Source organism: Nannobrachium achirus, assembly GCF_963921795.1.
Source record: "Nannobrachium achirus genome assembly, chromosome: 13".
Classification (NCBI taxonomy): Eukaryota; Metazoa; Chordata; class Actinopteri; order Myctophiformes; family Myctophidae; genus Nannobrachium; species Nannobrachium achirus.
Window position 1 is genome coordinate 9,651,971 of NC_137833.1, and position 27,699 is coordinate 9,679,669.

The 27,699-nt window shown below is 42.8% G+C and overlaps 2 protein-coding genes across 2 annotated transcripts in view; both read right to left on the reverse strand.

Annotated features, from left to right (window-relative positions):
- Positions 1–2,089: 2,089 nt before the first annotated feature.
- On the reverse strand, positions 2,090–7,655 carry ly6pge (lymphocyte antigen 6 family member pge; the record flags this gene model as incomplete). The annotated part of the gene is made up of 3 exons (XM_080740111.1): positions 2,090–2,286; positions 4,002–4,118; positions 7,595–7,655. The coding sequence occupies 3 exons, from the start codon at positions 7,653–7,655 to the stop codon at positions 2,090–2,092; spliced, it is 375 nt and encodes a 124-aa protein (XP_080596237.1).
- A 2,371-nt stretch (positions 7,656–10,026) lies between these two features.
- Positions 10,027–27,699, reverse strand: part of tacc2 (transforming, acidic coiled-coil containing protein 2) — a gene marked incomplete at its 5' end in the record, with an annotated part of 72,314 nt that continues 54,641 nt past the window's right edge. The window contains 8 exons of the mRNA XM_080740113.1: positions 10,027–10,356; positions 11,055–11,175; positions 11,531–11,637; positions 12,614–12,774; positions 17,091–17,134; positions 19,552–19,628; positions 20,317–20,472; positions 26,592–26,651. Of these exons, the coding sequence (XP_080596239.1) occupies positions 10,291–10,356; positions 11,055–11,175; positions 11,531–11,637; positions 12,614–12,774; positions 17,091–17,134; positions 19,552–19,628; positions 20,317–20,472; positions 26,592–26,651 (792 nt within the window). The remainder of the gene's footprint in view (positions 10,357–11,054; positions 11,176–11,530; positions 11,638–12,613; positions 12,775–17,090; positions 17,135–19,551; positions 19,629–20,316; positions 20,473–26,591; positions 26,652–27,699) is intronic.

Consider the following 27,699-nt stretch of genomic DNA (forward strand, 5'->3'; position numbering starts at 1 on the left):
CACAAGAAGACGGGTGATGCTGGTGGCCACAACACTGTCCCAAAGCTGTTCATCCAGCTGCAGTGGCTCGGACATATACGGTACCCCCGCCGGCTAGATGTGCTTGCTCGCCTCCTCCTCAGCTGCACAAAGCAGGGCAAAATCCTCCTCCTCCTCTGCCTCCTCGTCTTCCTATCCTCCTCCATAACCTCCACAATACGTGCCACCGCTTCCAACTTTTCCATCTCCGCCGTCGCTGCTGTTGTTGTCTCTCTCTTCTCTCCTGTTCTCTTTCTCCTCACAATGCTCCTCGCCGCCTCCTACACCACACGCAGCGTGGTGTACGCTTTTCCCCGAACCCTCCGAACAGGAGCGAAGTATGAACATCCGACGCTTTTTCCCCCGTAAAAGATAAAAAAATAAAAAAGTGTATTTTTCAACCGAAAAGTTCGGTTCTGTCGAAGTATGGAGAGGCCTTCTAGCACTGCATTTGATACCATCAACCATCACGTCTTATTACTGAGACTAGAGCCTTTAAAGGACAACTTTTTATTTTAGATTGTAATTAGAGAAAAGACAAGATGAAGAAATGTTTTCATTTACTGCTTTCTATCGTTTTAGCAATTTTAATGATTTTGATTTCTGTGAATGGGGGCATGCATACAAGTGGCTAAATATGTATTTTTAGACACATTAAGCCCATTCCCAAGATGCACCACTATCTTTCATGGGCAGATGTGACTTGTATAGTGTTACTGTAAATAGTAACATAGAAATCGACGGATTATCGTGTCTAAAAATACATATTTAGCCACTTGTGCACATGCCCCATCTACTGAAATCAAAATCGCTAAAATAGAAAGCAGTAAATGAAAACATTTTAACACTCATCCTTCCATTTCTCTAATTACGATCTAAAATATGAACCCTTGTTGTAAACAAAACTAAGTTGTCCTTTAATTGAAGAACACACAGCATTAAGCTGTTTTAAGTCTTATTCATCAGATCAACTTCAGAGTGTACACATTAACAATGACGCACAAGTTAGACAATGAGTTGGACAAGGTTCAGTGCTTGCACCAAGTCTATCCACGTTTTATATTTATATATATGCTTTCTTTAACTACAGTTGTTTCCTAATAATACTTATTTGGAATAAAAAACACTTGGTATTGAATTATATTCTTCTTCAATGAAGCCAGTTGAATACTAATCAGGTAACAAAACTTCCAACATGTCTTTCTACTATAAACGGACTAACTGAGGTTGTGCTTGGGCCCTATACACGATTAGAAATGCATTATTGAATGATATCACAACAGGATGGCATCTTGACGTGCTTTAACTCACACATAAAACAAGCGTCAAGCACCGCCTTTTAAAACCTACGTAACATTGCAAAGATTAGGCACATCCCGGACACAGGCCGGCCCGGGGTCCGATCAGCCTCGGTGGGTCGCCTGGAGGAGGGGTGTCTGTTGCAAGACCCGTCCGAAACACCCAGGGACCCCAGGAAACAACACTGATGATGATGTGTCCAAGTTGGAGCATCGATAGATGTTTTAATAACGGACCCACAGTGTTCATGGACTACATGGCTCCAGACCATTATTATATAGTTGTTTCTCTCTCTCTCTCTCTCTCTCTCTCTCTCTCTCTCTTTCTGGTCAGCATATATGAATCCTGTACATTTCCATAGCAATCCTGTCTATGGCATGACTAAATAACATAATAGGGTTTGTAATGTATTGTCCATGGAATCCTTTGTACGGTTGGCTTATTGTCACAGATCCTCTACTGCATAGTAATGGCAGAAATCCAATGTGACTTAGCGTCCCGTAAATGTCCCCAGCCAACAGCACAAACTTCCTCTACGGAACTCCTCCAAACAAAGTCTGGGTTCGTGGATAAACAACAGGCCAGAGAGTAAAAAGTAAAGTAAGCCGAGTTATGCAACGATGTTGGCATTACAGGGGCAGGTGTGTATATACTGTAGGTGCTGCGCCGCTGACATTTCTGGGACGGCGGGTTGGGCGGGTGCAACATTATAGGGTCCAGGTGTAAAGCAGGCATACGGTACAGTACAGTATTAAGGACATAGATTCATGGCTCAGTATGAGAGCAGGTGTAGCAGTAGCAGCAGCAGCAGCAGCAGGGAGCTGCTTTGTCCCGGCAGCAGCGCGGAGGCGCCGCTGGCATTGCAGTGGTCGCTGTAGCAGCAGTTGACCCGCACGCCCGGAGAGCGGTAGCCCTGGCTGTTGGCCTGGCTGCAGAACGACCGGTAGGAGCACGACTTCATCACTCCACCTGCAAGGGAGGGGGGAGACACAAAGGAGTCTCACATTAAAAAGGAGTAGTTCACCCAACAAATATTTTATTATATCGATTACTCACCCCATCAAACCTTGAATTCATGGTTATTTCTTTGTTTTTGTCGCATTCCTAAGCCAATAGTTTGTTGAAAACTACAAAATCTCCATGAATTCAAGGCTTCGTGGGGTGTGTAATAATGTATAGAAAATAGTGACTACTGCTTTAACACCTTGACATCCTGAATCTAGGGTTCATTTGGTTACATGTGTACACTCTCAGGAAGCAGGATATCCTCAGAGATACATAAATACACCCACAGACACACACAGGCACGCACAAACACACAGCTATATTTCAATCTATTTTTAGACCACACCTTGGAATATATTCTGTACAGCGGTGGTACTCAGCTCAGCTAAGGAGGACCCAGGAAACAGTTTGTTAGTTTCAAGGTAGTCTCGCGTGGCCAGACTGTTGCCTCCCACAATCTGTTACAATCGCACACATTTATCCTAATGTGAATAAAAATCATTGCTGCTTATCAGCAAATTACATTTTAATTTATTTTATTTATTTTCGTGAACGGAAAAGCCAGCTTCTGTTACTCTGAGTTCAGGAGGTGTATAGTTCCAGACTCTATAGCATTGGGAGATTGTGGAATAGTTGTCTGGCTAAGCGAGACTAGTTTCAAGGTAGTTCCACTGGCTACGGTAAGTAAAGGCCAGTTCACAGCAACGCATTTTTTTAAAGAGGCTGTTGCAGACACTGACCAGTTGTAGACTGGTGCTATTTGGTTGCAAGTGGTTGCAAGATGTTGGCATTGGTATGGACTGGCCATTTAGTCCCCGATGAACATGAAAAACACCAATACTGTTTTGTTTTTTCATGTTCAATGAGGAGTAGTTATCATTCTAAAGAGTCATCAGGAGAAAAAAACAGCAGTCCCCAGTTCCCAGTACTGGAGACTTTATCCTTGAGTTCAGAAGGTAACATTACAATAAAACTAACGAGGAAAGGCTAGTAGAGTACAGCAGTGGTTCTCAAACATGTTTGGCTGAGGGCACCCCTGTAAATAACTTTTTCATGCAAGGCCTCCTTGAATTACATTGTTACTTCATAGAACCTTACATTTATGTCATATCACGGTATGTAAATATGATACAGTACTGTATGTCAAGAGGAAAACTTGAGAGAATAGTAGTTTGACTAGTTTCCATTACTACAGATTGAAAATAACTTCATACTTGCAATTTAACCACTTCTGGCACTTCAACCTCAATATCCCTATTCTGGGGGGAACATTCACTAAAATAGCAGATCTACGTTGTGATGTGTTGTGAGCTTGTAGATGTTGTTTTGGCTGTTTGGTGGTTCAGTTAATATATTATCAAAGTATTCTGAGGCACCCCTCACTTTCGTCATGGAGGGTATCCTAAGGCTAGAACAATAGTAGTATGACAGGGTTAGACTCCCTGTCATGGCCCACCACCACATCACAAGGCTAGTACAGTAATGTGAGGGTTAGGACTCACTGTCATGGCCCACCACCACATCACAGGGCTAGTACAGTAATGTGAGGGTTAGGACTCACTGTCATGGCCCACCACCACATCACAGGGCTAGTACAGTAATGTGAGGGTTAGGACTCACTGTCATGGCCCACCACCACATCACAAGGCTAGTACAGTAATGTGACGGTTAGGACTCACTGTCATGGCCCACCACTACGGCACAGGCATCAGAGAAGCTGGGACAGGTCCTGGAACCCTGGCGGTTGCAGTCCTTGTTGTTGGAGGCCATACAGGTGTAGCACTGCAGTGCCTGACCTGAAGACCAACAAGAAACACCACACATGATCACGTGGTACTTAAAATACCCTCAACCTGGTGGGCATGTCGACATAGACAAGGTTTATAGGCGATTTCCCGTTTCTTACTAAGGGACATATTAAAGGAGTAGTTCACCCCCAAAATGACTTTTTTTCTATTGATTAGTCACGCCATGGAGAGTAGAGTTCAATCATATTTTTAGTTTTTTGTCGCATTTCTAAGACAAAAATGTGATAACAATAAATGTACCCCCATTCGTTAAAAAGTGCAGTCTCCAGACCATAAATGCAGTTTTTACTATGGTGAAAGAAATAAAAATGCCTTCTTTAGATGCCATACCTGAAGGCAGCATTTAAGAGAATTGTCTTGTCCAAACTCTCCAGAACTTGAACGCAGCATCTTATGTGAAAGAATTGCCCTCTCTGTGTAGAAATCCATGCCGTTACGCCACATCTCTAGTATTGACTTGATTATGCTTAGTTCAGTGTGGTATCAAGCGCCGAAAATAGCCGACCTCCAAGCTCACCACACAAGCTTGCACTGGGACGCGTTGTGAGCTTGGAGGTCTGCTATTTTCAATATTTTCACCAAAAGGCCCCTTTAGAAATGTTTAGTGTAGAATAGAATACATACTGTAAGACTGTTATTGATCCAGTGGTGGGGGATTCAGATGTCCTGGCATAACAGTGGTTATGAAACACAGGACCCATTTACAGTATACCTGTACCTACTGTACATTCACACACCTGTTGGAGGGGTACAGTAGGTTGGGGAAGTGGATTTATTTTAAAAGGTACATTGACAGAAATCATGAATCAAGAGGAGAATACCGTTACCGCACCATCCCGTTGGCCATCAGCCAATCCAGAGAATCAAACTAGCAACCTCCCTGCAGTCACAGGCTCTGTAGTGTTCTCTATACAGTAGCTGGCAGCCATGGCTGCCACCCAAGTTTTCCAATATCTTTCTAAAGCCTCTCTGGGGGAGAAACGCTATTTGAGAATTACTGTTGACCTATGAAATATCCCTTTAAAAGGTCCTTTTGAAAATCTCCACGCAGCTAAAGGAGAGAAAAAAAAAGCGTTTTTCGTTGACGAGCAGCCTTTCATACTCTTTTACTGAGAGGATCAAGCGGAGAATGACCCGCGGGGACCTTTGACGGCTACAAACATCCCCTGCCAGAGCTCATCTCCTGTTTTGACCGGCAAAACTAACCCCTCTTATCACCGGGGAGCCTTTTCTTTCATGGGCCTGTCAGGCATGGCAGCAGAGTGTTCAGAGAGAGAGACGGACCGCTGTGAACGCTCTATACAACGTCTGACAGCAACGGCTGAACCCAACGAATCAAGTCAGCCGAGTGAAGTCAAATTATGAAGGAAAGGCCACCGACATGACAGCTGCTACAACTGGACTTGGCGTGCTAGCCTGGTCGCCTCCGCCAGGGCGAAGGCAGGGCAGAGACGATCTATTACCCGTTGGCCCGATCTACGTGAAACTGTGCACACGCACTCCCTGGATGCAGTGTTGAATTCGTCGACTAAAACTATGACGAAAAATGTTTGTCGATGTTTGTCGACAGCTCACAACGCGTCGCGCTGCGACGCGTTGTGAGCTTGTAGATCTGCTATTTTCAGCACACAACCAAGTGTAAAATCAGTCATTACGATGCCATCAAGGCCTGCCAAAATATATTTCAGTTGACTAAATCAACTGTAGATTTAGTCGCCTAAAATCTTATGATATTCAGTCGACTAAAATTAGACTAAAACTAAAACGTTTCAGGTGACTAAATTATGACTAAAACTAAATGAACATTTTATTAAAAAGACTGACTAAAACTAAATCAAAATTTTGTTGTCAAAAACAACACTGACTGAATGCCCCTATTTTTTAAAGATTGGCCTTTTATAGTGCCTATTCTTTTTTTTTATATATTACTCTGTCCAATATTATATTATTTTGTCCAAACATCCCACAAATCGGTACACACATCATCTCTGATCCCTGATTGTCTAACATTGGCTTCGTTAGTCCGTTTTGAACTAAATGCCTTGAAAAAAAAAATCCTGGCAACGACACGCCTGGTAAAAACATATATGATATTTCTAAAAGCTTTTGTCCAAGCATCACGCAAATCGGTACACATGATCTCCAGTCATGTGATCAATACGGATCTGTCTGATCTTTGGCTAAGATATGCATCTAAAGTTTACAGGAGTAGTTTGTTTGGACATAATGCCTCAAAATCATGAACGCAGTGTCCGATATCGATTGCCATAAAGGTTCATACATGCCTGTTTTAGCGCCACCAGGAGGCCCAAGCATTTGAACCATTGCTGGCTCACAATAACCTACCTGACCTGGCGGAGACCTGTGCTCGCCTCTGAGGAGCATTTTTTACTAGTTTGCGCTTTGTCGATCAGCTATGTTCAGTGTGCGTTCAGATGGAGCATGAATTAGGCATGTTCTGTCCACCTTACTTTTCAGAGATAAAACAGCAATGCGACTCACTGAAAACTAATGTGCTGTCTGTTGTGGCGTTTTCATTATGGCGCCTACTTTATATAAATGTCTCCTGCTGTCTGGAACTCTGGATCTGACCCCAATCCATCCTCCCAGCAACTCTCCACACATGCTAGGAGAATTAGCCTGCAGGCCTATTAGGGGATTAGCTGCTGGGATTGCCCGCTAGCTACAGAAGGAGATGACAGGGCGGCTGAGGGGAAAGAAAAACGACAAATTTACCCCAAAATTAATCACTATGCCCCATATTAATATAAAATATCCGGGCTTAAAAGTCCAAAAGCCTGATCAAACTGATAAGTAAGCAGCATAAAGGATTATCAAAACATTGTTCATCTCCGTCTTCCAGTAGACTTAGTTGACAGTTAGCAATAAGCAGTAGTATTAGTGTTGCCTTTTTAAACGGAACAGCAGAAGACAATTATACTTGACAATGAATGTGAATAAACTAATAGTTACTGATGGTTATATCCAATTTATATACTATTATATGACATAAAAAAAAGAATCTAGGAAAATAAAAAAAAAGCTTTAACCACTTTCAACTTGGCGTCCCTACTCTGGGCATTATATAGACGATCAATTTCCAAAGAATTTCAACATTTTCAACACTTTCAAAAGGAGCGAATATAGCTAATCTACAAGCTCACAGTTGCTACACTGTACAAGTGTACATGTTGTGAGCTTATAGACTGCCTGTTTTCGCTATTCATCATACGAAAAGGTATATTATAGGGATTTAGAGGGTTCATTTAGTCCTCAACACAGATAGGGTCATCACATTGGTTCAATAAGTTCTGGTCCTACATTGTCTACCTGCTGTATCCAACTAAATGCACAGGTGGACCAATGGCAAGGAGTTCAAATAACAGAAGGACAGAGGATGGAGGGAGGACGGGAGAAGGGAGGAGACGAGGAGAAGGGAAGAGAGAGAAGATAAGAGTCCTTACCGTGGGCAGCTAGGAGGACCAGGGAGGACAGGAGCAGCGGGCAGATCTGGACAGCTCTCATGTCTCCGCCGGTCGGTGCTTCCTTTGGGTCTGTAGCTTGAGCTGGGTCTGCAGAATGCAGGCTGTTTTCCTGCTAAAGCCCCCCCCCCCCTCCCCACCCGCTGATCTTAATCTGAGCTATGGGACAGACTTAATGTCCTGGCCTGCACCCACAGGGAGATTAGCAGCTCCTCCACTCACTGACTGGGCCCTGGGCTGGCCGCTCCGTCTCCACATCCACAAGGTTGTTTCCTCACGCAGAACGAGCAGCAGAGAGGTAGAGTAGTAGTGAGATCTGCGTCTGCCACCGATCTCCCTGGATCACTGCCCCACCCCTGACCTCTCCCCAGCCACGCCCTCAGACAGGCACGTATGTAAACAGTGTCCTCTCCAGACCATGAATGCAGTTCTAACTATGGTGAAAGAAATGCAAATGCCCTCTTTCCATATGCCATAATTGAAGGCAGCATTCAAGAGAATTGTCTTGTCCAAACTCTCATGAACTTGAATGCAGCACCTTATGTTGAAAGAATTGCGCTCTCTGTGTAGAAAACCATGCCGTTACGCCACATCTCCAGTATTGCCTTTTTTATGCTTTATGTTTAGTGTGGTATCAAGCACCGAACATAGCCGACCTCCAAGCTCAAAACACGATGCAGCGCGATGCGTCGTGAGCTTGGAGGTCTGCTATTTTCAATATTTTCACCAAAAGGCCCTTTTAGAAATGTCAGCCCCTGCCTCTCTAACATTCTCTGCACGTCCCTGCCCTCTGACCCCTATCCTGGCATTGCCCTTGTTCTTATGTCATGGTAGGGCTCCACTTACACTTTGTGGCGTGCTGAAAATAGACGATGTACAAGCTCACAACACGCCACGCTCTGACACCCTGTGAGCTTGTGGATCAGCTATTTTCGGTGCATGCAGTCTTCCATGAATACTTGTACTACTGTAGCACACCATTAAGACTTTAAATGTGTTTTGCTTATGTACCATTTTGATAAGGGATTTTAATTAGCATACTGTATGTTTGGATTGGCTGATAATATGTAATTTGCATATGGCATATAAACCTTTAAAAACGCTCAATGACAAGTTGTCAAGGAGTAAAACTTGCATTCTTAGGTACTATTTGCAGCCATTTATTTATCGATTATTTTCTTATTTTTTTCTTCTGGTTATTTTCGCAAGTTAGTAAGGGAGGTCATTGCATGGATATGAAATAAGAAACAACAGAAAAGAGACACGGATACACACACACACAGGCTCTGTGTGTGTGCAACATGAGTTGCAACATTGCAACATGAGTGCAACAAGTCTAGCATTGATCGGGTTGTACATAATTATATTAGAGGCAGAAATTGCGAAAATAGCAGATCTACTATTGTGAAAATAGCAGATCTACATGCTCACGCCTCGTGCTGCGAGGCGTTGTAGTGCTCGTAGCATGGGGGGGTCCCCAGTTAAAATATGATTATTTGGGGGGTCGCGGCCTGAAAAGGTTGAGAACCACTGCAGTAGGTGAGTGAAAGAAAACAACCTCCATGTCTTGTATTGCCATCTTTTTTATTGCACGTTGTAATCAGATGCTGTACAGTACAGTAGCTGTGCCAAAGCGTTAGGAGCTGCTCTTCAGTGTGACAAAAAAAAAAAAAACATAGTTTATCCATCCAAAATTAAATTACCCCGGTCACCACTGATTACACTCAACAATAAGTTCTCCTTTATATCAAAAAAATACAATCCCAACGATTTCATCAAGAAAGCTATATGACACAAAATACGTCAACGTAGTATCTACAAGGTCGCACGAGGGGTTGGGGGGGGGGAAAGCAGGTTTTCGACTTGTCAGAACCAACTGTATCAAAAATGCAGGTGCAGTTTGTCGTAGCTGGGGATTCTCTATTTACAAAACATTGAGTACTGTGTATCGTTCCTCTTTCACATGCAGTAAGCTAGTGGTGTGTTTTGGTGTGTGCCTCAGTGGTGCAAGTCCACAGTTTATCCATTCATCTCTGGGTAATATATATCTGGACTACAAAGACTACAACAGGAAGTTGTAGTTCTTTTCAAAGGCCGTCCTTCTGTGGTATTTATAAAAGACTACAACGGGAAGTGGGTAAACAGTCTTCTCCATCAGTGGCCGTCATGGCAAACGTCAACATCATCAAATCAGAGCATTTAACCCACAGATAATCCTCTCCATGTTCGCACGGAAAACAACCTGTCTGCGTTGTGAGCTTGCAGATCGGCTGTTTCCGCATCTCACTCTAACTCTCTCGCATGCACTCTTTCTCTCACTCACTCATTCAAAATGTCCACACTCACCATCACTCTCACACAATCACACAAACAATAACGATATGGTGTGCACAACATTTTCTTTTCTTTTTTTAGCAAGACCCCCGATGCAGGAAACGTAAACACATCAAAATATACAGGATGATAAGGAGGACGCCCGCTCCTCGTGTGAACTGTGTGGGCAAAGTCTGTCTTAAAGAGAACTCCCAGGGGTCACATCATGGTCCCCTGGGTGTCCTACAGTCCAGTGAAGGCCAGGGTACCTCTTCTCTTCTCTTCTCTTCTCCCTGGTTCCTACAACCCCACCAGCCTCCACCTCTCTGGGAGGGGTGGCGTGGGTGGAGGGGACCGCCACGCCGCTAACTCTTCCCCATCTTGGCGATCAGCTCGTCGCAGATCTTTGTGAGTTCCTCGATTTCTTTGTTCTGCGGGACAGAACAGTGTTGTGAGCTCATTAAGTGTCGGTACATTTTCCATTCATTCTCCGCACTAGAATGTGTGCTGACCATATAAGGACTTCCACCATGGCCCGTGTTACAAGCATAGCTAGATTCGGTTTTCAGAGGTGGCCAGCCAGTCCTCGACCAATCAGGGTAGAGTATGGCCGTAGTTATGTTATGATGTTTAGTTATGATGGTCAAAATAAAAGTTTTGAGAACCACAGTCGCTCTGAATCAAGAACGTCTGCTAAATGCCTAGATTGTAAACTACAGTACTGAACTCATAAAATGCCACAGTCTCGTAGTAAATCAGTATCATACATATCCTGAAGCTGGAGACGTAGGCCTACCGATATTCAGTGATTGAGTCTAATGATCAAAACGGGGACATTATAATGGTGTAAAAAATCTATAAAAAACTAAACATTTCCATGCTGTAAGGCCAGTAAGAGACTAGATGACCCCCGGCCATTTCATTATCACTGAATACACCTTTAAGTGTTGTGAGCTTGTTAAGTGTCGTTCCTAAGGTGACTAATTCTGACTTGTATGTAATATTTTCATGACATGCATTTGGATTAAATATAATATCATCTACATTCTCACATATGTCACAGATAGGGATTAAAAGCTACAGTACAGAGCTGGTATGCTAATAACAACTAGAAGGTGGGTCCACGTACCTTCTGGTCCAGGGTCCTCTCCAGAGAGTCCACCTTCATCTGCTCCTTCCTCAGACTGGCCTGGTGCGCTGCCTGCTCCTGCATGGCCTTGGAGCGCACGTGAGCAATGTCTCCGTTGGCCCTGGAAGGAAGCATGCACACACAATGTGTCATTATTTTAAATAAATTGTTTAAAATAAATAATAACGTGATCTAGGTCTAGCTGTCGAAAATTAACACTGCAGCAGACTGGTAAAAATAAGCTCCACTGTATGATCATTATCAGGAATTTTGTGTTAATCAATAAAAATGAAATTATTCTGTAAAGGCACTTTCAGATTCTACGTAGTCATGCCATCAGTAGAGCACCTTGTATGCTCCCCGAGTTATTTTTACCATGTCATCATAAATGGTGCATTATTATTGACATAGAAACGGGCAGAACAGCAAAGCAGCGGAGAAGCACAAAGTTAACATGGAGGCTCTGGAGCTCATACTTGTCCAGCTTCTCCTCTGCATGGATCTTCAGGGCCTGGTAGCGCTGCTCCTCCTTACGGACCCTGGACAGATACTCCTGAGCACACTTCTTCAACACCTCCTCGTTCTGAGAAACCACAGGAACACAACATAATATAATATTAACCTCAGAACCCTAACCCTTAGAGAGGGGTACTCAGGTTAACCCCATCCCTTAGAGAGGGGTACTCAGGTTAACCCTAACCTAACCCTTAGAGAGGGGTACTCAGGTTAACCCTAACCCAAACCCTGGACAGATATTCCTGAGCACACTTCTTCAACACCTCCTCGTTCTGAGAAACCAAAGGAACACAACACATTACCCTCAAAAAGGGGAGGTTGACCCAACAAAATGCAAGTTAAGTAAAATCAGTAAAAGTAGTTAAAACAAATATCAAATAAAGACTGTTGCCTCCACGATTTGGGCAAATGCTCCCGGCATACAGTCTGGGGCACGGAAATAGATACGATGAGTGCGAGATAGAGCGGATGTGACGCAACCGCTCCCTTGGTGCAGTAACAATAACATGTCCTACTGGAAACGTTAATGTCTCCTTTCAACATTTTTTGGGGCATTATTTCGTCTTTCTCTGGTGTTGTTGGTGTTACTTCCATGATGTTGTCAAACGTTTTCTTAAATATACAAGCATAACAAGAATATGCCGCCCGAATGACTGTGCGAGTGTGCTTCTGTTATGTTTCCAGTGGGACTACAGTTCCGTCAACTTCCGTGCAGCAGTGGTTACTTCCGATACTCGTCGTTCGGGAGCTGCCGTTCCAGACTCTATATAGCATCCGGAGATTGTGGAATAGTTGTCTGGCTAAGCGAAACTAGACATAAACAGACATACAGTAAGAGTAAAAAAGTCTACACTAAGGAGTCAGATTCAATTTAAAAGATTACTCTAATTTAGCTATAGCCTCTTAGATCCTCATGACTCCTTACTGACTCCTCATGACTCTAAGGACACGTTTTTTTGTCACTCAGTAGGCGTTCCCGCATAACTTCTGGGTATGATGATGTCACACGCATACCCTCTATTATTAGTACACTGCATATGTACCTTACGGAAGCCCTCCAGGACATCTTTCATCTTCTGGTAGCGCTGGAAGAGGTCTGCCAGGGACTTCTCCACTGAGTTGAGGTCTGCCAGAGCCTGGTCCTTCTCCAGGATGAGCTGCTGGATGGTGTGGTGCGACAGAGACTTCTCCCTCTGCTCGTCTTCTGGCACAGATTCACACAACATGCACAGGACATCAAACGGATGGACGCCACCAAGTCATCCAGTGATGGGCAACGTGCACGGAAACATCCGGTGGGCACGTGCACAAGCACGGAAACACAGTGACGCGTGATAGAGGGAGTGTCTTATAGCGGTGATCACACCGAGACGAGTCAGAACTAGGGATGCACTGACATGGACATTCTTTTCTGATAGCGATGTTTAGAATAAGAATTTAGCCGATAACAAAATTATACTGATATTTGTTTCTATATTTATTGTCCCCTTTTTGTGCCAGGGAAACATATACATCTTCATTATGAGAAATAACTGTTCAGAATCTACCCGTAATTGCCGGACTATAAGCCGCGGCTTTTTTCCCATGTTTTGAACCCTGCGGCTTATACAACGGTGCGGCTTATATAAAGATTTTTTACAGCTAACGGCCAGTTAGTTCGTTTTACAATGGTCTTTAACAAGGATTTATAGATTTATACAGCTAACAGCCACCAGGGGTGCTCTAGCGTGAAGCAGGAAGGACACCTGCGGCTTATAGTCAGGTGCGGCTTATATATGTAAACATTCGTTTTTTATCCTAAATTTAGCTGGTGCGGCTTATATTCAGGTGCGGCTTAGTCCAGCAATTACGGTACTACAGCTTGGTAGGCTGCAGATAACGAATACCCCAACATAGCCAGTGCAAAATGTCTGCAGATAAATATCGTCTACTGTGAATGTCAGCTTTATTTTCCGATACCGATATTGCCTAAAAACTGTAAATATCGTCCGATACCGATATCTGGCCGATCCCTAGTCAGAACAGGTGTGGCCGTGGACAGTTCAGAAACGTTTAGGAAAATATATATATTTTTTAACCTACTGCTGTACTTTGTTACAAAGCATTGTGTTGAGTGCCTGAAGAAAATTCTATATCTGAACTTTTATGTGCATCTAAAAATACTAGAAAAACGCGACGCAGAGGTCTGACACAGAAGCATACCCTAGGAAAACAACAGTTTTGCTGACGATGCTCTAGTCTTGGTGTGATCGCCCCCTTTCTCTCTCTTTTTCCCTCTCCACACAAACATACACACACGCACTTAACATCATGACAATAGAATGGATTAGTGTGTTAGTATACTACCGAGCTGCATTGTTAGTTTTAGGATGGCGTTGCTTCATTAAACCAGTTCCACGTGGAGCATGCAGACAATACAGATCAAACAACAGAGACTCGTAGATAAAGAGAGTCGGCATCCAACTGACTCTTCTAATTGAAAGACAAAAAGCCAAGCTTTCCCTTTCTCTCGCTTTCTCATTGTAGGCTTAGAGACGACCCACCTGCTTAAGTCACTAATTCTGCCTAAATGACTTAGGCTATTAGGTTCACGACAGAGTACAAAGGCATGTACACAAAGGCACACGTAGTAAAGCCCTTTGCACACAGGACAGTTGCGTTTTTTTCGTTTGCGGCATGAATAAAACGCTTTGGATTTGGTGTGCAAGGCTGTGCGGAATCGGCGCTGCGGATCCTAAAAGGAGTCATAAAAGGAGTGATGAGTTTTTTACCGCATGCGACAAGACGCACGAATCGAACTGGGTTCGATCGAGAAAAAAACGCACGGCGGCGGCCACTCGTCGCACGGCTAATTCGGAGCCGGTGTGCGTGAGGTCATAGAGAATCATTGTTTTCTTTTCAAAAAATTATATTGTCCGTTTTATCCGTGCGGTTAAACGCGCCTGTGTGCAAAGGGCTTAAGTCACATGACTACTACGAGAGTCATGATCCAATTCAGCTCCGCGACGCTTCACGACAGGAGGTGAACGAGGCCGTAAACACAAAACAATAAGTATAAATGGCCCTGCAACACAAGGAGCTTTATACCGCCTGCCCCGCCAGTGCTCCCACCCACACTTTAGACTCATAATTATGACTTAAAACAGGGGTCTTCAACGTTTTCAGGCCAGGGACCCCTTAGTTTAGAGAGAGAGATGAAGCAGGGACCCCCTTAACCTTTTCATAGATTCCATACAGTTTCATCGTTTGACAGCGCAGTCATCAGTGTATTTTGGATTTAGTTCAATTTGCGTTTTCAGATATTAAAGGAGCTATAGTCAACTTTTTCTTGAAAAACGGATGCTAAAATAAAAATAATGTTTCGAAAATATTTTATAAAAGAATAAGCTTCATACATGTGTTTCAATTCAAAAATGACGACAAAAAGCGTAAAATAATGATAAAATAATAATTTTGGCAATTGTCGGACCGACACTTTGTTTACATCCTAGTCTAACACTATCAAAGAATAGACTAGAATGTAAACAAAGTGTCGGTCTGACAATGGCCAAAATGATTATTTTATCATTATTTTACGCTTGTTGTGGTCATTTTTGAATAGAAACACATGTATGAAGCTTATTTTTTTATAAAATATTTTCAAAAATTATTTTTATTTTAGCATCCGTTTTTCAAGAAAAAGTTGACTATAGCTCCTTTAAACCACTTGAACCGTCAATACATAATAAACTTGACCTTTCACTCTGTACTTACTCTACACCAAAACTCTTTGCCGAAAATAGCCGATCTGCGAGGCGTTGTGAGCTTGTAGATCTGCTATTTTTGGCTAAAGTTCCTGAACATGGACGCTAGGGTTCAAGTGGTTAATGTAAAAAAAAGGAGCTAAAAGTTTATATCACACAAAGATTTGGAGGACCCCCTGTAGCACATCTGAGGACCCCCTGTTGAAGACCCCTGACTTAAAAGAGGACAAGGTCTCCACATGGAAGTCAAAATAATGGAGTCACACAGATGTCACTAGACATGATGAAAAGGAAGTGAGCACATCTGCTCTTCCCCTCCCTGACGGACAGATGGGACAGATGATGGGAGCTGACACAAAACACCACTGAAAGAAGATTTCCCCTTTACTCACCTGGCAGGCCTGTGACAGGGTTATCAAACAGTTAGGGGGGCAAATACGGGAGCAGAACAGAAAAGAAGGGACCGTGTTAAGTCAAGCTGGGAGGGCAGGACAGGTGAGACAGCAGAGTGTTAAAGACAATAGCCAAAAAACCCAGAGATGGATTTGCTCCTTTTTTAGTGACCTTGTTGCTATATGAAAACACGGCGTTGGAATCAAGAGAGCGGCAAGAAGGAGAACTTGAGAAATAGAGCATCGCAGTGGGCGTGGTTTACTGGTCCCACTAAAAAAAATCTCCTGTTCATTTTCCTCATAGACTTTCACGAAAATATTTATAACAATGATGTTAAGCCTAGAACCAAGCCATCCAGGATGTCAGTGAATCATGACCATGAAACCTTTGTTTCTATGCAAAGACAATTTTGAAAATCGCCAAAAAATGGGTATTTATTAAATGTAGTATATCAAATAATTCAATATTAAAATATGTTTTTTATATAGGATCAAGGGTTTTATGGTCATGATTCACTGAGATCCTGGATGGCTTGGTTCTAGGCTTAACATAATCGTTATAAATAGTTTTGTAAAAGTCTATGGGGAAAATGAATGGGAGATTTTTAGTGGCACCAGTAAACCACTTCCGCTGCAATGCTCTGTGTCCAGAGGTGGTGTGGAAGATGTGAGTGAGAGTTGGTACGATGCAATGGATCAGAGGTGGTGTTGATCAGTGAGGCCAGAGAGAATGGACAGGTGGGATGAAAAGTGAGAAAAGTTCTTCTTCTGATCGTGTCATGATTCAGCACAGGTCAATCCAATGTTAACCCCAGACCCGTTGAAGAGAGAGTTGCGTCACCAGCATAAACTCCCAGTGTAAGAATGGAATGCGGAAGTTCTCGTTCTCATCTCAATGAGGAAGTTCCTACGTTTGGAACTACGGACCAATAGCACCCGGCTTTGCGGCGAGATCAAAGCATGACGCAACTCTCTCTTCAACGGGTCTGGGGCATCTCCGTTCCCCCAAATGTTCCAAAATAGCAAAAAGAAAAAAGCCAATCTACAAGCTCACAGCGTGACACATTGTGAGCTTGTAGATCGTATATTTTCACCAGTGACACCGGAATAAAACAACGTATAAATTAGGGCTTGAGTGGAAGGGGACTAAAAGCCAGTGTATCAGTGGATGGATAAATAGTTTAGAATTATTAATTTAGTAGCAGTGTATCAGCACAAATAATGCATTGTTGTAATTTGCAAAAAGAGTGGAAAAGAACATATAAAGCAGTGCGGGGGGTTGGGGAGCACAAAACCAATTGGTTTGAACTAAATGAAAGTGCACTGAGGAGAAAGGCCTATCGTTGACAATTGTTCTGTAAAGCTGGTTATAATCTCAAACTCACCAATCATCTGTGCTATGGTCTTCTCATACTCCGCAACAATTCTCCTACGGATGACAAAAGGATGTGATTAATAACATTATGGTATATACTGCGAAAACATAAGTACATTTCATGTAATACCATCTAACTATTAATTTACAGAATGTCTGTCGTCTGTCTGCATGCTGACATCCCTGATACTAAACAGTGTCGCCACCATGGTAAACCCGCATGCTGAAACAATGCTCAACTGAGTGACATCACTACAGTGCCCACATTTGGAGATGACATCAGAGACTGGCGGGACACGGAACACCATATATGGGCATAAAAGAGAGCCAGCCAGACAGATGGATACAACGGGTATTGCACAACTGGACATGGATGGTGACTATTCTGCCCACTTTTCTCCAAAATTACATTCAATCACTCATATACTAAGTGACAAGAAATCTTGTGAAATAAATTGTCGCCAACCAATCATCAAGGTCGATGATAAACAAACAAAGAGGACTCATATACTGTGCACACCCCCGGGCACAAGACTAGTTTAAAATAATGTATGTCATGTTTCTATACCAATTAACCCATTTAGTGCTCCAGACATGAACGGGTTAAATGTCCAGCGTGCCTCTCGCAGGCTCCATACGCTGCCATTCTCTTATTTTGAAGGCCAGAAGTCCATAGCGTAAACACTTCCGGTTTGACATCATGACGTCATTCAACGGAAGCGATCGTCACCCCATGCCGTTGCGAAAATGGCCGATCGTTGCCTTTGTTATTACGTTATTGTAGCGAGAATCTAATGCCATCCTTGGCTTTAAAAGTGTTGTTTGGAGAAAATGGACATTAAAGATGAGATCCACCGTCGGCCTCCATGTTAAGGGATTACTATTTTGTGCACGTGGATCCGTGATGATGATGAATCGGCGAGTCCAATTGTGCCAGGACTTTCCAACGGACCGTAGGGTAAGGGTGCCAGCGTTACTCTATATACAGTATTTTACGCGAGTATACTCGGGATCGGCACTCTAAATACTCGAGTATTTTTCACGAGTATACTCGGGATCAGCGTTAAATGAGTTAAGATAATTCAGCGGTTGTCATTGTAAATCTTTACATTCATTTTGATGTATACCACTATATTCACATATATGTGTATAGTATAGTTCAGTGTTAATTTTGAAAGCAAATTTTGATTTGGTTGTAGTCATAGTCTTTTGAATAAAATGTAGACTAAATATCATGTGATTTTCGACTACTAGTTGATTTTGTCGTGAAAAAAATGTATCTTGATGGTGTCGTAATGGCAGATTACAAGCTGACAATACTAGCATCAGCACTAGTCCAATGTCATTTCGACTATGCATGTACCTCCTGGTATTCCAGCATCCCTAAAGTCCTCAAAACAAAGCTACAGACCTCCCAAAACAAAATGATTAGACTAATCCTGAGACTTCATCCCAGAACTCATCTTCTCCCAGCACATTTTCATAGCCTAAAGTGGATGCGAGTCGAGGAGAGAGTATCGCACACAAAAATGCGCATGGTTCACAGAATTAAGAACAGGGAGGTACCCAGGTATCTGATACAATATTTTGTAGATGTAAAGGACACCCATCGGTATAACACCAGAGGTAGCTCTACTGACTTTGTACCATACAAATTCAACAGCGGTCTGGGAAAGAGCACATTTCTATACTCAGCAGCCGTTATGTGGAATGGACTTCCTATGAAACTTAAATCCATAGTCTCAAAGGACACTTTTAAATCTTCACATAAAAGATGGCTAGAAGAAAAAAGACAATTTTCATAACCATGTCACATTTGCAACAGTAAGATGCTTTTAGAGACTATTGTTGTACTGTATTGTTGTATTATATTGTATTGGAAAGGACCATAATGGAAATAAGCCTACCAGCTTTCTTATGTTCATCCTTTTGGCTATTTGTATGCTTGTATGCTAATATGTCAATAAAGAAATCAATCAATCAATCAAAAGACAACCTGTTGTGAGCTTGTAAATCGGCTAGCTCAACCAAACATAAAATGACTTGTCTTTTAGTTCTACTGGATCTCTTCTGCACTAGTCCCTCCTTAACATTTTAGTCTAGATTTTATCTGCAAAATTATATGTTGTCTTTAGTCATCACAGCTTAGTTTTTATTCAGTTTTTATTTCGTTTTCGTCAGTGAAAAAGAAAACGTTAGTTGATTAACGTTTAAATTAACACTGGTATATTTTGTATCTGCAGACCGTACACTATGTTCTGAAGGAGCCAATAGGAAATGTTGTTTTGGGAAAAAAAGGTAGGTTGGTAGAGAGCTAAGAGGATTGATTAGCCACGTCTCCTGATTAGCAGTTATTAGTAAGTAAGTAATCTGTGTCTCATCTACGGCAGAGCAGCTGGACCCTGACCCCAACCCCCCAACCCCCCACCCTTGAAACTTGTGGATGGGAAACGCTGGGAAAGCCGACTTACCTCATCTCCACGACTTCCTGTCGACTATCTTCGTACTTCCTCTGCCACTCCAGAACCTCTTTCTCTTTGCTCACAATCTGAGGAGAATGGAAAAAAAACACATGTAACTGATTATTAGTCTTAAATAAAGGGCATTTAAGACACCAGAAGCAGTTTTCGTGCGATTAATTCACCTGAAAAAATTTAGAAAGTACACACATATACATGTCCTAACTGTTTTCTGATAAACCTATATTATAATCATGACATAATCGATTATGTCACGTTGCTGCAACGATGCAGAATCAAGCAAAGTCGATGCATTCCTGAACGCACTTTTTGACACCACTAGTTATAGTAATGGGTTGTTAAAGTGGTAGTGGATGGGGGGGGGGGGGGGGAGGGGGTCACCTCTTCCCTAGCCTTGGGTAAAGCCCCAAGTAACTGTGGTTCAGCCAATCAGGCGAGTCTGTGTGTATACAAACACATTCCCCCCTCCACTCTATGACAGGCATCAAACAGGTCGTTGTCTTTGATGCTTTCATTGATAAGAGAGATCACTAACGAACTCTTGACACTTGTATGGGTCAATCAATTACCGCAGTTCACAACCCCTTTGAAGTTCAAAGGGAGCAATTAAGAGCTCTGGCCTGCACGTGAAGAAAAAAAAAAAAAAAAAAAAAAAGATCAGTTAACAAATGCTATTGGCCGCTCAGATCCATCGGCTCGTATCCCTGCCCTTCAGAAGTTCTGGGTCATAGAATGGCCGGGGCTCCTTCAGCCTACCTCTTCCCGTGCGATGCCCAGAGAGCTGTCCATGTCCCTGGGGAGGTAGGGGCTCTCCCCCTCGCTGTAGCAGGTGGAGGTCCTGGACGTGTTGTAGACCGAGCTCTTGGACACAGCGCTCTCTACTGGCGACGGCGCGTCTCTGTCTCTCTGCTGCTTCCGGGGGCAACCGACAGGGACAGGAGGAGGAGTTGAGGAAAAAAGGAAAATGCAGCCAGTTAGACAACTAGCTTGGAGTAAATATGGGGACGTATTGTAAAAGAAACAAACGCCCACATGGGCCACACACGTTGCCTAATAGTAGAGGAAAAAATAGGCCAGAAGTTGACCATACCCCTACCCGGGGTAGAACAAAATGCGACATAGTTTTTTCATATCTTTAGGATGTCCCTTTCATGAAATGGATTGTCCCGAGTTTTGCTTTTACTGCAAAAGTCATGAAATTGATCCATGAAGGGACTCATCACATAAGCAAAAAAACGCCTATCCTGAAAGATGGAGTTCCAAGTCAAACCTTTGTCATTTTCTACCTGCAGGTTGTTTTCACCCCATACTTGCACAGAAGGTCTACAGGTAGTGTCCTTACATCCCAGAACAATCAGAATGCAAAAATATGGTTCTGTTTTGAATCTGCTGCCTTTTATATAAGGACCTTCTATAGGCGGAAATGACATTCCTAAGGAAAATTCCCCTGTAATCCTTCTATAAGGGGTAGTACAAACTATGACAAAGTTTTTTCATAACTTTTACTTGTCCTCTTCATGAAATGGTTGGTCAGTAGTTTTGCTTTTACTGCAAAAGTCATGAAATTGATCCATGAAGGGACTCACCACATAGGCAAAAAATACGCCTACCCTGAAAGATGGAGTTCCAAGTCAATCCTTTGTAATTTTCTATTGCTGGTTGTTTTTACCTCATTCTTGCACAGATGGTCTACAGGTAGCGTCCTTAAATCCCAAAATAATCAGAATGCAAAAAAGTGATTTACGAAGAAAGGGCAGAAATATCCCCACAAGTTAATCATACACCATTTCCACTTACTGGTAGGGAAGGAGCTGGAAACAAGGGCCTACTACAAACTTGATATCCCGGTATCAATAAGCTTTGGGCTTATCAAGCTTGTTATTAAGCATAGCGGCCCATGACATCATGTTTAAATAATCAAGACAAGAGGCGATTAATACATTGTTACAGTACTATTCATAATATATAGCCATTTAACACTTACTGCACACTAATGAATGATTTTCTAAAGATATTAAATGACAATATTTTTTACTTTTGTCAATTCTCATTCTCATAGACAAACTCAGACTCACAACAACTGGCCAATGCAAAAAGATACCAGTTCTGTTCAGAATCTCACATCTCACATCTTCCCACAAAATATTATAAAGCGCTCAACAGTGGGCTCGATAAAAGCCCATGGGTCAATAAGCAGGATCGATAAGGTGCTCATTATCAATACAAATTAACAAACTCCATTCAGATTGTCAATAGGGAATACACCAACAACCAAAATAAACCAGAAGAATATGTCATAAATAATATGCTTGTATTGTGAATCAGGAGTTTTTCTATATATGTGTGCCATTCTTACTGCATGCCAAATAATCAAACAGCAGCTTTTTCTCATTTTAATTTATTTCGTTTATTTCTTTTTCAATATTTTCATATCAACAACTAATTTGAGTGTGAGGGGGACTGACCAATTTGCAAAGCTGGTCAATGGATACAAAGCTGTGATCTCCCAAATTCAGACATAATTTTGTCAGGAGTTTGTTCGTGACGTAATCGGCTGTGTATCTATTGGTCAATGGCTGGTCAATGGATTAATTGAATTCAGTCTTACTATTTATGTTATGGTAATAAATATGGTATGATGGTATATATTATTATAATATAAACGGTAAGAAGGAATTCAGTTCCCAGTGGATTACAACCAAGGGCCACTACAATGCTCTACAGTCAAGGCTGGTCCACAAGGCACAAGCTGGTATAAAAGGATTGTGTCATTTCTTGTTTATTTTAGTTTACAGGCAATGTACTGTAAATACAGGAGCAATATTATGTACAACACAATCCCACAGAGAGACATTGAGGCACGTACTACTTAGACTGCAACAATCCTTATCATAGCAGTAGAGTTGGGTGAGGTCTCTTACTGCTTGGTGCAGGCTATTTTTTGAACAGGACAGGCTTTAGTGATGTATCCTTTAGCATCCAACCCTTCCCAACTGGATTCCACAAAAGGGGTTTGGGGACATGATTGTGGCACCATATACTGTACCAGTTTGGTACATAGCCTGTTGAACATTCAAAAATATCCTCAGTGGGAGGCAGGTGTGAGACTGGCATGTCTGTCGTTGATGCAAGAATACAACGGAGCTCATCAAGACTAGAACACACCTGGCCCTTTGCCTTCTTTTTTAGGCCATAGAGAGTGAGGGCATATTGTCTTGAACATCCTGAAGCCTCTGGTAGACTATCTGTCAAGCCAAAGGTTCTCAGACCCTGACCTAATTTATATGTACAGTACTATGGATATACTTGTGTTGCTCGCCTACTATGTCAGTCAACAACTCCTTGGAATAGCTGCCATTTTCATGCATGCTGGTCATGGGATAGACAACGATACATCCCAATGTCTGATATTACAAATACATTGGGAGTGGCTTTGTGTGAGAGTCTTCTAGCATGGCACGCATTGACTGGATGCAATGCAACGAGCAGCCTGTTCAGAATAAGCAATAATACAGCTTTCAACAAGCTGGCGAAGCACATTCATGAACTTCAGGATCTGAGAATCTTTGGCTTACTGCATGCCAAATAATCAAACATTGGTCAGTCTCCCTTACACTGCTCAAAATAGTTGTTGATTGAAAAAGAAATAAATGAAAATGAGCTGATTATTTGGCATTAAGAATGGCGCACAAAGTGTAGTGTATTCTACTGAATATAGGCTTACATATATAATGTACTGCATTTAAGTCTGAATACCATAGACTGCTTATAGAACAATATGTTTGCTGCTTTTGAGGTGAAGAGAATTAGGCCTTGGGATGGGTGCATCTCTCCACTCCGACATGTCTCCTTTCCGACATGTCTGCATTCCGACACTAACCCTATCTCTACCCCTAACCCTAAACCTTAGGCCCATGGGAGTGTCGCCACTCCGACAATAAGAAGTCCATTTCGGAGTGGCGACATGTCGGAATGGAGAGAGCCCCCCCCCCCCCTTGGGATGTAGGGACACTACCTGTAGACCATCTGTGCAATATGAGATGAAACAACCAGCAGGTAGAAAATGACAAAGGATTGACTTGGAACTCCATCTTTCAGGGTAGGCTTTTTTATGGTGGGTACCTTTATGGATCAATTTCATGACTTCTGCAGTAAAAGTAAAACTACTGACCATCCATTTCATGAAGAGGACAAGTAAAAACACTGTCAGGGTTTGTACTACCCCTTATAGAAGATTATCTCCAGGATCACAGGGGATTCTTCCTTAGGAATGTCATTTCCGCCTATAGAAAGTCCTTATATTAAAGGCTGCAGATTCAAAACAGAACCATATTTTTGCATTCTGATTGTTCTGGGATGTAAGGACACTACTTGTAGACCATCTGTGCAAGTATGAGGTAAAAGCAACCTGCAGGTAGAAAATGACAAAGGATTGAATTGGAACCCCATCTTTCAGGGTAGGCGATTTTTGCCTACAGTATGTGGTGAGTCCCTTCATGGAACAATTTCATGACTTTGGCAGTAAAAGTAAAACTCGGGACAGTGCATTTCATGAAGGGGACATCCTAAAGATATGAAAAAACTATGTCGCGTTTTGTTCTACCCCTTATAGAAGATTATCACCAGACTTACAGGGGAACATTCCTTAGAAATGTAATTTCCGCCTATAGAAAGTCCTTATATAAAAGGCTGCAGATTCAAAACAGAACCATATTTTTGCATTCTGATTGTTCTGGGATGTAAGGACACTACCTGTGGACCATCTGTGCAAGTATGAGGTAAAAACAACCTGCAGGTAGAAAATGACAAAGGATTGACTTGGAACTCCATCTTTCAGGATAGGCGTTTTTTTGCCTATGTGATGAGTCCCTTCATGGATCAATTTCATGACTTTTGCAGTCAAAGTAAAACTTGGGACAATCCATTTCATGAAGGGGACATCCTAAAGATATGAAAAAACTATGTCGCGTTTTGTTCTACCCCGGGTAGGGGTACCTCAAAAACTAAGGCTCTTTTTTAGGATTTTTTCCTCCTCTAGGTTCCTGAACCAAACCAAAAGAAGGCAGCATCAAACTATATATAAATAAAACAAATACCACAGAGCAACATCAAAACAAAACAAAAAAAAGTATGCAAAATGGTGGGCTTTGCGGTGTTCCTGAAGACTTAGGACAGCTGCAACATGATTGGATGAAACAGTCTTCAAAACGCCACAATAGTGATTGGCTGATGATGATGCCCACGGCTTATTGGTTATGATCACCGGCTCGTCTCAGTAGCTTGAATGTGATTGGGTCCAGGCAAGGCAAGGGGAGGGAAGGTCAGCGCATTATGTATATATATAGACAGTATATATAGCAAAGCATCAACTGCATCATCATATTCACAATACAGTAGTAGGGAGGGGGTTAGGGTGGGTGGGTGGGTGGGCTCGGGCTGAGTAGTATGGGAAACTGGTGTTAGTTTAATTGGGTTACTGTCGCAGACCAGATATGACGACAGTCCTTACATACTGTAAGCCAGACCGCCGTAGATTGACGAGAGTCTATTGTTAGCCACTAGAGGGAGCTATGGAGTCACACCGAGTCCCTGGCTTCTCTGTGAGACTGCATGTGTTGTCAATGACATGATCATTACAGTATGCGGTATTACGTTATTAGTTTATTATTATTATTTTGTGTGTTTGTATGTTGGCACTGGAAATACTGTTCTTGAAATTGTGTCTGAATAATCCTGTAAGGAATGGGCTGTGAAACGCAGCCAGACAGGGAAATAAAATCATTCACTCACACACACACACACACACACACACACGCACGCACGCACGCACGCACGCACGCACGCACGCACACACATATGCAATTCTTTCCCCTGAGATACGGAATGTATTACGGAAGTGACAATAAAACTGATTCTGACTCTGAACTTAACCTCAGTCTTAGGCCATGGCTACACGGAGCTGGATATTTCATATATCCCGGTTTTTCAGATATCCACATAGAAAAAATATCTAGGTCCACACGGAGCTGGATATTTCATATATCCCGGTTTTTCAGATATCCACATAGAAAAATATCTAGGTCCACACGACAAAGATATTTAGGTCTAACAAGCACACACACAGTAAAGTCTTCAGAGATATCCGGGTTCCCTGTCTACATGTATCCAGTGAATCGGATATTTTTCAACCTCTCCACTTATTTATCCGGTTTGAAAAATATCCAGCTTCGCGGCCGAAATATCCAGCTTCATGTGGCTGCAAGCCCCAACAGCACAAAAAAATGTCTAGCTTCAGAAATATCCAGCTCCGTGTAGCCATGGCCTAAATGAGACCTCTCAAAATCAAATGACAACACAGTGTGGTAAGTACACTGAGTAAAAGCTAGTAGTAAAAACGAAATAGGAGGAGTGTGTGCATGAATACATACGTGGGTGGATGCGTGTGTGTGTGTGTGTGTGTGTGTGCGCGTGCGCGCGCGCGCACACGTGCGCTTGCTGTGAGCTGCCTCATTGCCAATAATTGACAGCTATAACGTTGAGCCAATCACTCATATCTTGAGTCAGAGAAAGTATACAGTAAAGGCCTTAGAGTGAGTGTGGTTTGCTGGAGGCCTCTAGTCTAGATGATAGATATACAGTACAGCTCCATTTTCAGTGGTATCTTCCCAGGGAATTTTGCACCGAGTTAAACGAAGAACAATCCAAGCCGTTGCAGCACAACACAGGCATAAACAATTCAGGCTCAAGGGGAAACAGAAATTGACACGCACGGAAGACAAAGGAACTGAGTCAAAGACAAAGAACAACTGAAGGGTTTCTCCTGTACAAAGAAACTTCACAAAACAGCATAAAAAACAAAACGAGGGTTTAACTTGCTCACAAGGACAACGTAATGGCTACGGGGGACGGAGGAAAACACAAACATCTTGATACCAACAGGATATCAAGGCCATTGGGCTCTGGCTCTAGTTGGATTAGGGTGCATTAGGGACATATAGGGACGGTAGGGGGCATAACATTGCTCTTCTTACTTTGACTATGGGTGAACCGTTGACGTTCCACCTTCGAGGACTGGGTTTCTTGAGGCGAGACTGTGGATCGTGCAAGACAAGAGGATGAGAGATGGGATAGAGGAAGAGGAGGGGGGACGAGACGGGACGGGGGGGAAAGGGCCCAGCGCCCAGACACACCAACCAGGTTGGATTTCATCCATCCACCAGAGGTCAGATTTCCAAGGTTCTGCGCCGTAACTAACCTTGCGTCACCAGTCTTTCCGTCGTTTACAACGGGCCGTTTGATCCGGTCTAGGTGGAAACCACAAGCAGAAGAGGCAGCGTTGCTTTGTTTTGTTTCCTCCTGTTTGTTTCCCCAATCCCTATTAAAATGCTTGAGTAGCCTAGTAGTGTAGTCTTGCCAGTCGCTACGAGTTGGACTAAAAGATGCATATACCAAACGAATTTTCCAAAAGCAAAACTACGCTGCATCAAGGTGTTTATTAGGTAGGCCCTAAAAGTATGTCCTTGAGTGCAGGGGAATTATTTTGGGTTTAAACTGTTTACGGTTTGATCTTTCCAGACAAATTGTAGTCGTTTGAGGACTACAAGATGACATAGAGTGGTTTCCGCTCCCGACCAGATCAAACCCCGAAATGTGAAGCGATCCCAGGCTACACCGTAACGCAGGACAACCATTCCCATGCCCAGGAGAGTGAGGTAATATCAACCATTCCCATGCCCAGGAGAGTGAGGTAATATCCCCCCACCCCAATGCAGTCCCTTCAGCCAGATCACCTCCCTGATACCCACACACACACACAACGGAGTGACTCCTCAACACCTGTCCCGATGTGGGTGTGTATTAGTGCTGTTAGTCAGGGTTAGGGAACATTGCACAAAACAACAAACGTGACAGGGATGTGCAGGGCGAGAATAACTTGCATCAAGAACTACAGACAGCTTCCACGGTGATTAGAGCTTTACTTATGACACCCGTCCTACTCAGAGTCATTGTTTAGGGACCATTAAGCCTCTGCTGTACAGGCAACATGCATGTTGTTGCCCGGCATGCGATGCATAGCCACGGCATAGAATGAGGATCAAAGATGGCACAGCACTCTGCTCCTGAGGGGAGTCCATCCAA